This window comes from Polypterus senegalus, chromosome 12, assembly GCF_016835505.1.
Source record: "Polypterus senegalus isolate Bchr_013 chromosome 12, ASM1683550v1, whole genome shotgun sequence".
In the NCBI taxonomy this organism is placed as follows: Eukaryota; Metazoa; Chordata; class Cladistia; order Polypteriformes; family Polypteridae; genus Polypterus; species Polypterus senegalus.
Genome location: NC_053165.1, coordinates 42,199,674 through 42,214,572, shown reverse-complemented (window position 1 = coordinate 42,214,572; position 14,899 = coordinate 42,199,674). Strand labels below are relative to the sequence as shown.

Here is a 14,899-nt window from a genome sequence, read left to right as displayed (position 1 = left end):
TCAATCGACAGGAAATTTACACGTATTCTTGAATGGTGCAGAGGTAACAGTTTTGAGATCGGGTGCTCTGTGTTTTGAGTAGTGAGCTACTATTATTATTATTTCTACAGTATAATAAAAACATACATTTGATTTGAGTCTGTAACACCCAGTGTAAATTTTGGCTACTTGTAAAAGTTTGTTTTTTATTATTCAATTTTATTCTTTCAGTGACATTCACGTGGTACAATGAACTTGCCTCTCCCTCTTGACTTGATGGCATTTATTTCCATTCTTTTCACAAGAGCAGCGCTGTGGCTGATGCCTGCTCAGAAATGTTTGTTGACTGGACAAAGGCAGGACCATAGCAACAGACAGCTTCTTCACAGTGCTTTTGCAGGCTAATAAACTGCTCTGCACCACAATACAACTCTGTTTGGCACCATAAGTACAATGGGACTTCTACCTGCAGCTAAAGTCACTTCAGTACGCAAGCAATTTGCCATGCTAGTGTTTAGATCTGACAGCACCGTGGTGATGGTGTATGCCCCCAAAAAGAAGAAGCCTTTGATTTTTTGATCTTGCCTGTACACTATGCCATTTGAACATGAGTTGTCATTTGAACATATTTTTTTTTCGCTTTTATTCCAGAATAAAACTGATTAACAAAAAAATCAAGTGACAACAAGATACCCAGAAGACATAATTCACCAGTGTGTGCTTATATCCCTTCAACGATGTCTTTTACAGGTAGCAAAATCTTTACACCGGCAAATCAAAGGCTTCTTCTTTTTGGGAGCATACAAGTTTCCAAAGTTCACACCGGGTGTTACAGACTCAAATCAAATGTATTTTTAAATGATATTGTAGAAATAATAATAATAGTAATAATAATAATAGCAGCTCACTACTAAAAACATGGAGCATCCGGTCTTGAACCCAAGACCTTTGGGTTATAAGGCAGCAGTTCTTACCTCTGCACCATTCAATAATACGTGTAAACTCCCTGTCGATTGACATTTGAACTTGAGTTTTTAACTCATTGACAGCCACATGTAATTGAATGCTTTTTTTTTTTGGTTATATTCTTGAATAAAACCGCATGTGTTTTTTTGATATTTAGACTAAAGTCTTCACACATTATGCACTTATCGTCATTATTAATATAACATGGAAAAAGTTTCTGCTTTAAGTATGTATTCAGCATTTCTTGCATTTCTCTCTTTTTCTTTTATACTACACTTACCCAGATCTTTGTAGATACAGAACACACATGAAATGCATGTGTTTCAAATAAAGATATACTGTGCTATTTACCCTATACAACTCCAGGCAGATCACACACAGATAAGGAGCCTTTGCTTGATGTGGGAGAACTTTTTGCCTGCGAGCTGAGCTCTGTCAAGGTGGGGGATGGGACAGCAAGCTGCTTGCAACTTGTACTGATCGACACATTTACAAAACAAAAGACACTGATGGAGAGGTGCAAAGGGATTTAAGGTGTGCAGGGATTACAAGTTTTTTTGTAGGCTTCAGGAATTCTAGTGTTAAGGTTTTTTAGCTTTTTTTTAGGAATTCATTTCTACATGCTGTAGTGTCTAAAATTATAGCAAATGACATAGTTCCTGATGACATTATACATTCTAATACTGTATAATGCATTCTGATCACTCAAATTGTACTTATTATGGTTTGTTTAAATAAGTAACCAGGGGCTTCGCCCCCTGCTCGCTTCGCTCGCCAGCCCCGGTTTTGTTTTTCCAGATACACACTTTTAAGATTTTTTTTTCTTTCAATTGTGGCTATTTCATTAGTTTCACTTTTATTTATTTATTAACTTCTGTAAAAACAATATTTGGAATCTTTCGAGTCTCAATGTGCTGAATCTTTTTAATGAGGTCAGTGAGACATGTGTTTAATGACTTTGTACCATAATTCAGGATATTGTTTCTCTGTTTGGAATTTCAGCACAGACAAAACGATCTACATCATCAGCAGTTAATAATTTTTTTTGCAAAGTAACCAGTAAATGCATGTGAGGTAAACTCCGTTTTTGAAATTCTCTTGACTTAAAACTTCGAAGCCTTACAATATTTACATACTTCTGACATATCACCTATGTCCATATATTCAATCTCAATTCACCTTTTGATTATTTCCCCAAGTAATAATTTCTCTTTCTTTGTGCTAATGCGATGTTTATTTTCTTTGTTTTGACACTGTCGTTTTTTTTCTGCTTTCATATTCTGTATCTTGTTCTGCATGTTTTCGCGCCTGCGTTTTTTTTTGAGTCTTTTGAATTCCACTACTTTCATAATCTCTAACCTGCTCTGCATGTGTATAGCACCAACGTCCGGATTGGACGTGCTATTTTTTCAGTTCCACTTGTTCCGGGCTGATAATTACTTTCCTTATTTTCTGAATTTGCACCTAGATTATTCTTTTTGTCTCTCCAATGTTTTTGAGTCTCTTTTCTCTGCGCTGCTTTCTTCTTCACTTAGTTATCTACTTTTCATTTATAACATATTGTCCTTATACACTTTATATACGCTGAGAGCCCTGGATCTGTGTGTGCTCAAAGCCAAAATACAACTGAGTGTGTTGCTGCCCGTGCTCTTATTTGGTTGTAAGTAGGGCGTGTCTTGCAAGAATCTCATGTTGTTTGTCATCGCGAGACGGTCCTGGGTCAATCTCTTGGCACAAAGTCTCATGTTTAAGGTACCCGCGAGACGTTCCGTGGCCAATCTTTTTAGTCTTGCGGGTCTTTTAAGTGTCTTCCGTGATCTTAACGTGAAGATCACATCTTGTCGCCCTACTGTTTCTCTCCAGGATTTTTTTTTATAATAGAGAGATATTGCTAGAGGTGAGTGCCCATGATAAGAGAGTTGCTATTACCCTAACACTTTGCAAACTATGTTCAAAATGTTGTAACACAGGTATTTGCAGATTTCAATGTGTTATTTAATGTAGATGCAAGGATACAGGCAAAGTGGGTTAGGTTTTACTTCAAGCTTGTTTGCATATAGAGCCAAAGAAATACAGCCTTGTTGACTGACAATTTTAAACTGGCCTGGTGTAAGTAAGTGTAGTTGTTTGCACAAGTTAACCCTGTAAGAGAATACTGTCATAACTGTTACTTCCTGAAACCCCAAACTGAAAACATGGATATTCAAATATGTCCATTGTACACACGGAAAGTAATAAAAAAAAATGTAATGTGCACGATAAGGTTCCAGTAATTTGCCAAATGTCCCAAAAACTCCTGACAGTCGTACTGTGGTAATCAAGGACAATTAACAGCATCCTATTACTATCGTCTAATAGGCGAACAGTGTAAAGGAAAGATGTGGTAAGTACACACTGATGTACTCTTCTTTGGACTTTGATATTCATTGTGCTCAATATATTGCTTGCATAAGTTATCTATGTGTTCTTGTTTTTGTAAAGATATTGAAGTTTGCCTTTCATTATCAAAGCACACATTTCCAGGTTTTAGTTAATTGTTCCATTTTCCTTAAATTATTGTCATTATTATGACTAATGCTCCCCATATATTACAAACAAAATATTTTAATTTTGATTTCTTGCTCAACATTAAATTATTTTGCTTGGACAGAAAATCAGCTTAGGGCATTTTGTATACATATATGAAAATACATCTATTTTACATCTATTTTACACTTTCCACCTATTTTACATTATCCACTGACCAACATAGCACTAGAAATGCACCAGTTCTGAAGCAAAAACAAGTTTAATAACTTCAGATGCCACAATATAGTTGTTGGAGAACTGTGTTAAGAAAAATAAAATGACCTGAAAAAAGAACAGAAAAGGTCTACCCTTATAGTTTGTGCCTATGATTGGATTCCATAATTGTTGTAACTGCTTGTTGACTTGGAGCCATGAATGCTACTTTTTATTTCCTAGTTCCTGAGGGTAGAAGTGGACCACCACTTCATCCACTCCTTAAATAGTGACCGGACATAGAGGCTGTTTGGTGCAGTGAAAGTCAATAGCCAGTTTCTTGGTTTTGCTAATGTTAAGATTCAGACAATTCTCTTTGCATCAAGAAACAAACTTTTCCACCAGACTCCTATACTCTGTCACATCCCATAAGTACAGAGTTTTCTTTGATTTTTTGTAAGTGACATGACCTGGTGTTTTATTTATAGTCTGAGGTATGCAGAATGAAGAGAAAAGGAGACAGGATTTCTCACATCCATATCAGAAACACAGTCCTCGTGCTTCACAAACTGCAGACTGCCCAACAGATAGTCCATTATCCAGAGTAGTACATATAGATAGCAAGTGTCAAAAGAGGTGTGAATTTGATTGATGACTTTAAGCCCCGCCCCCAAATATGATGGATGATATTAAGCCCCGCCCCAAATATGATTTATGAAATATGAAAATATGATTTATGAACATATGAAAATATGAAATATGAAAATATAATTTATGTAAATATGAAACTATAAAAGTATGAAAATGTATTTATAAGCTATAAACAGGACACGTGGGTTTATTTTATAAACATTAGGTTCAAAATTAATACTGTGAAATTAAATATAAACAGTTGACAGAGAGAGGACACCCCAAAGTTGTTTAACTCAAGGACTGACTCCAATTCTGGTCCCTCAGCTTTTCCTGTGTGTAGCTTCCTCAGTTGTCTCCTTACTTGGTCTTCAGTTATGGACAGTTTACACTGATTCTTAGAGGTGGACTTGTCTATGGCCATTCCAATTGACTTTTGCAAAAAGGTGTCTAATACCACTCTAATAAACTGCATGGCTTGTTGAATAATTAAATTATTGATATGGCATGTAAGCTGGACAAAGCTATCACTTTTTGTATTATTCTATCCATTGAGCCCCTGTTTATAAAGGAACTTGTTTAACTTCATAACCTCTTTATGTTTAGTTGGATTAACTATGAAATACATCCAAAATTTCATGAACAAACACATAGCTGTTTTGAAATATTGTATGATTTTTATGGTGTTGGCCCACCCATTACAACTTCCCAATGAAATTCTTGAAACTCCATGAAGCCTGTATTTTAAATTGCATGACTAATAATGTAAATGTTATATTTTATGAATGTAAAGATGTAGACATTTTAGAGTGATGGTCAATTTTTGTGTTGGTCCCCATCTTTCACCATTTCACCATTTGAATGACTGACATACTGTAGAACATAGCCTTCACTATAATAAGTGCCAAAACTGAATAATATGCCAAATTCATTACCATCAACTGAACTGCTTTGGCATGGTAACCCAGTTTTGGTTTTGTGCTCCATGCCCTCATTGCAACCCTGTTAAAGTCAAAGTTTAAGTTGTATCAACAATTATATGTTTACACTTTAGAGTGATGCATTTGTGGCCCCCATAGTTACAACAATCTTTTCTGATTACATATTTTTGTTACTGGTTCAGCTTTATTATACATACTGAATTTTATTAAAATCAACTTAGACATTTTGGAATAATGCACAGTTTTTGGGTTGCCCAACCATTACAACCTTAATGAAATGTTTGAAATGCCATATAACCTTTATTTGATGTTAGTCCAACAATAACCTACATGCAAAACTTGGTTTAGCCATTTTGCCTGATTGGCAAACAAGCAGACATAATGCAATCTCAGGGTTGAAATGAAATCCTTACTGCAAAATGGAAAAATAACATGAAATTAAGAGAAATTTCAGACAGAGGGGGTTACCATTTTATTTATGTAGTTGGAGATTCAGCATCATATTAGACACATGCATCTTAACATTGGCAATATGCCCATGGTGCACAACACTTCAAATAAACGAAATGCAAAAATAAAAAAAGTGATGTGCTAAAGTTCCCAAGAGCCTGGGAATGTTATGAGACACCAGAAAATTCTGGCTAGAATGTTACTTGGCTAGATTCACTTTAACCTCTCACTGGAGACCCACTGATGCACTCCATATGTACAGTACTGTTTAAGTTCAGCAGCAAGGATCACACAAACATTTTGGTGTGTCAGCTTTGGTAATTAGAATACAGTAATCTCTCCTCGGTCGCGGGGGTTGCGATAGGTGAAAATCTGTGAAGTAGAAACCATATGTTTGTATGGTTATTTTTATATATTTTAAGCCCTTATAAACTCTCCCACACTGTTTATAAATATTCCCCACACCGTTATACAGCATAATCCCTTTGTATTCTCTTAGATATTAGGTAAGATTCATTGAAATTATGCATGTAAATACACTGTTTATATATAGTAAAACCTAAATATTATTTTAAAGATATCGAGTGTCTCCGATATCACATATGTTACAGACATTATGATAGACAGGCCACCAGCAATAAATATGCATAATGCAAGAAAAATTGTATACAGTAAATGTATGTACAGTGACACTAAATGTACGTACATGTACTAAGTACTGTAAGTTGAAAATTAATTATGGTTACTCACCAACAATGACATGACGACTTGTCTGATAACGATGAGTTTAGCTTTACTGCACAACAAAGGAGAGCGTTACAGCCCTTCTAAAGGAGCCTCTTCAGGCAACTGTGTAGCAGACTGTGGCAGTCTTCAATCCAAATCCCTAAAGCAGATTCCATCCAGACTACTGCCTTATTGCGTCCATTTGCAACTCATTTTGTGCCCTCGTTAAAAGAACACTGCGGCCGTAGATCTTATATTCTTTTCCTACTTTTTAAATAAAAAGAATCATGGACTCATTGATGCCGTAATGGCGTCCTACAGCGGTGTAGCTTTTCCCTTCCTTCAACATATCCAAAACTTTTATCTTTTCGGCAATCGTTAGCATCTTCCGTTGGCGCTTGGGCATGGCCCCTGAAGCAGTAGCAGGAGCAGATCGTTTAGGAGCCTTAATGAAGGGCTTGACTACGCACAAAGATAAACACAAAATAGCACAAAAGTTAACTCTTTACACAGGGAAACACGTTGATACTGAATAAGCGAGACTAGACTTCCTGGTTAACGCAGCGGAATCAAATTCGGCGCTATGTCGCTGAGCCAGTCAGCACACAGGAACTTAACTGCATGCTCTGATTGGTTAGCTTCTCAGCCATCCGCCAATAGCGTCCCTTGTATGAAATCAACTGGGCAAACCAACTGAGGAAGCATGTACCAGAAGTAAAAAGACCCATTGTCCGCAGAACCTGCGAAGCAGCGAAAAATCGAGTTATATATTTAGATATGCTTACATATAAAATCTGCGATAGAGTGAAGCTGCGAAAGTCGAAGCACGATATAGCGAGGGATTACTGTACAGTTTTTCTTTATTATCCTGTTATGCACAAATCTTAATGTATTTTCTTTGTATGTCTATATCTAAGTGTAACAGTATTTGGCATTTTCTTTGCAAAAGAACAAATCCAGATGCACATTTTCACTTAAAGCATGTTGTGCTTTTTGGTATTTTCTTTACTTATCAAGTGCTTTCATCTAAGGCGACTTGTCAGGCTAACCATATTTACGTACAGCGTTTGAATAGAAAGTACAAAGTTCATATGCAGCAGAGAACAAAGCGGAGTGCAAAGGTACTTTCCATTTAAGTGGACAGCTAACAATGTTTAATTGGTGAAACAGGTCAGACATTTTCAGGGTACAGCAAGAAGTTGGCTAGCAATATGCCATGTTTTTTTTACCATCAAAAAATTCAAAAATCTAATTAAATAAATGATGCAATGTCATGCCCAGGTTTTAAAATGACATTGCATTGTGATTTTTGCATAAAGTTTAAAGGCATAATTTTAGCAATATGAAGGGCACACTATGAGGAATCTAAATGTATGAAACCAAACACACTAATTTTGGGGTTTTATGAAATCTCCATATGTGCTTTATAAGATGCAGGAAAGTGTGTAATGTAGGGAAGTTCATTTCTCTCCTGAAGCAAATTAGCAAAACACACCAGAAGAGTCTCAGATTCCTGAGCATTAAAGAAAGATCATTTCAACTTGCAAGCAGAGTTCAACTTTTATGACTTTTACACAGCAATATTTGGGTTGAGTGTAACACACAATATGAAAGTTAGTTGAGAAAACTCAATCTTTGTTCAGCTCAAAACATGCTTATTCGGGAAATAGATTTTGTGATTAACTAGTCACCAGCCCTCATGGCATTCCATCAGAAATATATTTTAAGAGTTCACACCTGAACTAAACCTCCTTCCAAATTCAATACTTCTAGACTCTTTAAATGTTCTCCATCTCTCTATCAGTAAAACAGATACCAGCTCTGTCCAGTGTAGATTGGTTCACCCAATTTTCCTTTTAAATTTAGATTCTTAAGTCCTATCCAAGATCAGATTTGGGACGCTATTCCTTTGTACCATCAACTCTGAACTATCAAATTTCATAAAAGAGAGACACTTTTTCTTTTTTCATAATTGTTAGGTTACATTCATTTAAACATTACCTAGCTTAGAATCTCCCTAGACACCATTTTGTTCGATTTTGAAAGGACACTGACAAAATAGAATCAGAATACTTGCTTTTAGCTCCTTTGGCATAGGTTTTCAGTTAGCCCAAATTTTAATCTTGCGAAAAAAATTTTATACTTCATCTTGTATGTAATAATTCAATCTGGTCTGATTGCTTTCCTTTGTGTATTGTATTTAACCCATTTTGACACCCATTGCCTGCCCAGTCTACCTGGAAAGTGGTCTTTCTCTAAATTGCCTTTGCCAAGATTTCTTACATTTTTTTTCCTTGCAAGCATATTTTTTTGGGAGTTTTTTTCTTCTAAGGGATTCAAAGCTGGGGGCCTGTTAAAGACCATTGCAGCAATCCTTCTGTGATTTTGGGCTATATAAGAAATAAACTGTTGTTGTTGTTGTTGTAACAGAGGTAATAGTCAGTGATGCTTACTGTCCCTATTCTTGGTATGAGAACTCTACAGCTGATTGACGAATGTAGGGAATCATCAGCTGGACTATATGCTGATTAAATAGTGATTGAAGTTAAGAGCAAAGTTGGTTTATAGTAACCCAGGCTTAGATCATGTTTATGCAAGATCTAAGCAGGTTAAAGGTTCACTGCTGCAAACATGCCAGTATGTATTGGTCCTGTCCAAGAAATTTCACGTTACTAAATGAAACCTTAAACCACTACTGCAGTTCTGTTTAATGTTTATAATCATTGTGTTGGCCTTTTAAAAACAGTGTAGGAAATATAATGTCTTAAATAAAAAAAATAAGAAGGTTTCAAAAAATTTCCAACATCCCTAGTAACCTGTTGCTATGAATATTAAAAAATTTTAATTCAGATCATTGAGGTTGACGTATCAGGGCTGACTGGCTACACTGTCAAAATGGGAGCTAGTGTCCAAAATTTGAAACACTGGATAGTAACCCCTGATACATGCTGTTTACTTTAGACTCTCAGCCTACATTACATTCTAAATTAACGCAACCTTATTCTTCTTGCTCTCCAAATAAAGCCAGAGTTGGTCCATCAGTTCCTCGACAAGACAGGCCTGTCCGTGAAGGAACGCGAGTGGCTTCTATAGAAACCGGACTGGCGGCTGCTGCGGCCAAGCTCTCCCAGCAGGTGAGTGTCATGAAGGAAACAGAGTAGAGAGTTAATTCAGCAGATTTGGCTACTGGGTATTTGGCATTTTTTTCAATGTGAAAGAGCCGATGAAAATGAATGCGTGCACAATGAGAAAGAAATGTCAACAAGAAAATGACCAAGTGGACGCACATCTAACCTGATAAAACCAGGGGCCCACTGTCAAAACCCTAATGTCAATTTAGCTGTGAAATAATTTTCATGCAAATCTCCATGTAAATCTGTTCATGTTGCAAAATGTTCTGTGAATTCTGAGTGAACTTGTCTTCTGTCATTTTAAAGTGCAGATTTTCTGAAAGATATAGGAAACTGTTGACTTGAAGAAACACACTTTGACTGCTATTATATCTTGTTCATATTCAGGAGCAACATAAAACAAAGAAAAAGAAAAATACCAAAAAGAAGCTATCTTTAGACGAGACAAATAAACTCTCTCAGGAAAGCAGCTCACCAGAACAGAAGTCTGATTCACACCCGAGCAGCCTGGATCATGAATACACAGCAGGCACAGTCAAGACACCAGGAGGCCCACAGCCCATGGCTCCAGGGGTATTCCTTACTCAGAGGCGGCCATCAACGTCATCTCAAAACAATGCATCCTCCAAAGGTGAGAGAATGGTGGGTGACTACCATATAGCACCTTAATGTGAGTAGCATGCTACCATTTAGTATGTTTTAGGGTTGCATCCTCATCTAACACCTGATAATTCATTATCTAGTAAAACTGTATTAAACATAAAATAAGCTGATGCACAATTTTTAGAAGGAGTACTCTGTGTTTCCTGCTTTATTGATGTGTTTGTGGTGCCACTTTGATATGCTAACATATTACAATACAAGAAAAGAGCTGGTATTTTATGTATTTGGTGGCATTTTGTTGCTTAGCCAACTCCCAGGCCTGTCTTGCAAGAATTGTTCAGCTATGTCAGTTTTTGATGACACGCTCCTCTAGTTCAACCTCTCTGTGGTGAACTGGTTGGACAGTTCCAATTTTAGAACAGTAAACTGCCAGGTGGTTGTGCCAGCCTCAACATTGCTCATACAGCATTATTAGAAATTGCTGTTTTATAGTCAGTTTGCCTTTGTCAACAGTTTCAGCCCCTGCTTTGACCTTCTCTTGTAGCTAAGCGGCTGAAGAAAGGTATGGCGACCGCCAAACAAAGGCTTGGGAAGATCTTAAAGATTCACCGGAATGGGAAGCTTCTCCTGTAACACAGAGACTCTAAAGCTGGGACTCGTTCACATCTCAGGTTTAATAACCTGGTCCTGACCCTAAACTTGTTGTCAAATGGATTGAAAATGGACTTCAGCAGCAAACTGTACCATCTGGGGAGTGAAACAGGTTATGTTTTCCAATTTCTAAGAAGAATATAGCTCATAAAAGAGGCATTTGCCTTTACTTATACAGGACTTTATAACTTTCAGATATTAAAGTGTACAGAATATCCGCTATAAATATTTTTTAAAAATCTGCGCGTCTCCGTTTACTACAGTTGTTAGTCTAGCGAGGGCTGCTCAGCCACACTGCACATCATTCCAACCCCTAGAAAGTATCCCTCTTAACTGCAAGCACAGACATCATGGACTCTTTTTCAGGGTCCGGCGCTGCTCATTTGCACAAATTTAAGGACAGAAAAAGAATGCATTAAGTAAGGAAAGCAAGCATTACAGAAAGACAACTTTTAGAAGAGATTGGAAACAGCACTTATCAATAAAGGAATAACCACAAACAAATAATCATTTTATTCATAGGGAGACATGAAATGCATCTTATCCCAAAAGGCCCTGGGCTCAAAAAAGCAGCAACCTGCAATTTATGTGATACTTGTGCATTGCAGTGCACCCACACATCGTTCTGTTTGCTTCACTTAGTGAGAGCAACAGTGGACCCACCGAGGGATGGTTATGTTCATTCTATCAGTTGCCTAGCAGCAAAGTATCTTTGTGCTCCCTGGAGGAGCAGAGCATAGCCATGCATTGTACATCTTTGACCTATAATTAACCATAGTGCCTCCTAGAGGTAGACGCACACAGGTGTTTACAAGCCATCAGTTGTCTAGCACAGTATCGCAACAACGCTAGTGGGGGCAGCAGGCAGTCACATATGTGCCAACTGGAGGTACAGAATCCATGCAAATCAACTAAAACACTAAAACACGAAAACCTATGTCCCAGATGGCAGCTCTAGCCATTCTCAGATTTGGATTTGGAGTCAAAACTTAAACCAGCAGCAGGCATTTGCGTATTTTGGAGGTGGACTACTAAAAACTACTAGTTGAAAAGGAGAACATGGCCACCTTGACCTTTAATATAGTAGAGCTGTTTATGTAACACCATACCTGAACTTCACAGACAGTTTCATTTTGGATGGAGTATGCATGTGACAGCAGACATTTCCAGGAGGTGATATGAAATAAAGGTATCTTGAAGCAAGTATTGCTGGGGCTGTTGACTGTCACAAAGTTAAAGCATAATGTGTATCACTAGCATTTACGAATACCATTATGGTGCGTCGCAACCACAAAAGGGTAGTGTGTTGTCAGACATTGGCTTTCTATTTTCTGCAAGACTTAGAACAAGGAACCACATGTCACAGAGTTGTGGTCACTAGCTCACTGCTGTACACATTCGTATATAGTCAAAGACATATCTGTTAATAGACTATGAGTGCTTCCATCTCACCACCTTCCTGAGGAGACAAATACATCTCTTGAACAGGGCAGTACAATGTGTTCCACAATTCTAACACAAAACTGCATTCAAACTTTACATCACCATGACTGCATCAGAATAGCTGTCCATTGTAATATTATAAGGCTATAATGCCTAAAACCATAACAGAAATTTTATAAAAATGGTGCACAGAACTGTAGCAGAATTAGAGACCTGGGCAGTGGTATATTTAACCAAACCAGTCCTAGAAAGCATTGGTCTTCTACAGTGATCACCATAAAGGCACTTAACTGAAAAAGGAATTGGCTAACAATAAAAAAGTCATATTCTCAAATAAACAAACAATTGCATTCCAGTTAAAGCTAAATTCCTCAAAAGAAATAATTCATTGCATTTGGTTATCTTTGAAAGAACATAGTCATTCATATTCACCATTTACTCTTAAAAAGCTGTGCCAAAACAAATCAAAATGAAAGCAGATCCACAACAATTAACAAACAGAGCAAAATATAACTGTGACAGCACGCAATACAAAACTATCAAGAGCAGAACTCTGTTGTGTCATTTTAAAAGGGAAGAGGTTCATCTTGGTTAACACACTAGCTTATTATAACACATGCGAAGCCACCTTTGATACCCCAAATGATCTCTAAACACATTGCTTAAAAAATCTCCAATCCTATCCCATTAAGGCCATGTCACATTAGACAATTTCTCCAGTCATAGCCTTCATTTGCATAATCTCATTAGTTGGAGGCAGTTGGCAGCATGCTTCTTTGAAGATGTGACATACCCAGTGATTTAATCTAAGTAGTCTGCAACTTGCTCAGATAAAATCATACCTTTAGTTGTAGATGTGGACTCTGTGCAATGAGAGCAGACAACCAATGAATACTCATCTGGAAGTACAGTGCATATAATGCAGCGGCGAGGAATAAGGAACGTGTGTGTCCTTACAAACAGAAAAGAAGTTAGTCTGTCTGATGTCTCATGTTTTACATACCACAACAGAATAGAAAATAAAACAAAAAAAGCCAAAAGAGATATTGCCTCATCTTTCCATAGCTGTTAACCCTTCGTACAGCACAGGCTTCATCAGGCAGCATGGTATTGGCTGGCACAAAATTTCCCCTTGGGATTAATAAAGTATCTATCTATCTATCTATCTATCTATCTATCTATCTATCTATCTATCTATCTATCTATCTATCTATCTATCTATCTATCTATCTATCTATCTATCTATCTATCTATCTATCTATCTATCTATCTATCTATCTATCTATCTATCTATCTATCTATCTATCTATCTATCTATTAGACTAGCCCAGAGATCATCAGTCATTTATACTGACATGGTCTGGAAATGTGATCAGCAACTGCTGTCGGTAAATCTGATATACCGCATGACTGCAAGTCATGTAATATCTGCTTTAGATACTCATTAAATAACTTAATATATACATGGCACTTCATTTCAGTGACTGCAGTAGTCCAGGTAAATTTAATGTTGCATGTTTTTTAAAATTATTCCACTAATTCAAAATTAACTAAAACATGAGAAGGTATTAATGAACTGACTCCTTCTTATGTGGCTCTGTGTAAGTATTGAACCTGCCTGGTTATGCTGTATCGATCTACTTATTGCCTCACTATAAAAATAATATTAAAATTTGCGGCTTTCTTCTGCCTCTTTCCATTGACTGTTGAAAATATTGCTTTAAAAATTTATACCGGTATATCTACATATTTCACATTGACACTTGAAGCATTTTTGGAAGCATTATGCTGACATTTGGTTAATTTATTAATTCAAGTTCAAAACCTAATTATTCCAATACAGAAACACCAAGAGGCCAAGTCCTGGAAAAGAAGTAAGTCCGTTTCAGGGCACAATCGCTCACCCATGCTGGCTCAGATTGAGCCATTTTAGAGTCATCAGGCAACCTAAGGGATATGGCCAGAAACAGTGATGTCCCCGGAGGAAGCCGAAACTTAAAGGGAGAGTTTAAAAACTCCACACAGACAATGTCCAGGCCACAATTTGAGCTGATGAATCAGACAGAACCTGTGAGACAGTAGCACCAAGCACTGTGTCACAGTGTTACAGTTAATACAGTGGCAGAGTAAACTGTGGATTTGTATTACATTTTAATTCACTTTCAAAAAAAGAAATTTGAATGACAAATTCAAATTATTAAAAATTCAAAAGGTGATAATATAAAAATAAGGTCAAGCTGTTGACAGGGACCCTTGTTGGTGTCAAAATGATGAGCTTTCCCCTTAATAGATGAGTAAAAAAACCAAAATGCTCTAATTCTGTGTCTTAATTTAGCACTTGGTCACTCAGCATGCAAACGATGAGCCACCAGGGAATGAAGGCAACCTGTTAGCAACACAAAAAAAAAAAAGTGCTCCCACAGAGAAAAGTGGTGGAGGCGAGAGTCATCACATGACTAAGTAGCAGAAATGGCCAACTGAAGTTCGAACTTAGCTCTTCTGATTTGAGAATTGGCTTCTCCGAAATGCATGCACACACTAGGCTAAACTGTACAGATGTGATCCACCAGTGATCCCATTAAGTCTGCAATGACAAGGGAGCTCTGGTTTGGTGCAGACGAAACGTCCCATATGGCATGAACTGTGCCAACGACTCCT

The 14,899-nt window shown here is 37.2% G+C and overlaps 1 protein-coding gene across 2 annotated transcripts in view; it reads left to right on the top strand.

Moving 5' to 3' along the window:
- Nucleotides 1-11,024, top strand: part of phf2 (PHD finger protein 2) — a 93,845-nt gene extending 82,821 nt beyond the window's left edge. For both annotated transcript variants that reach the window (XM_039770965.1, XM_039770964.1), the window contains exons 20-22: nucleotides 9,438-9,547; nucleotides 9,932-10,175; nucleotides 10,692-11,024. In XM_039770965.1, the coding sequence (XP_039626899.1) occupies nucleotides 9,438-9,547; nucleotides 9,932-10,175; nucleotides 10,692-10,780 (443 nt within the window). In that variant the 3' untranslated portion in view covers nucleotides 10,781-11,024. The remainder of the gene's footprint in view (nucleotides 1-9,437; nucleotides 9,548-9,931; nucleotides 10,176-10,691) is intronic.
- The last annotated feature ends 3,875 nt before the right edge of the window (nucleotides 11,025-14,899 follow it).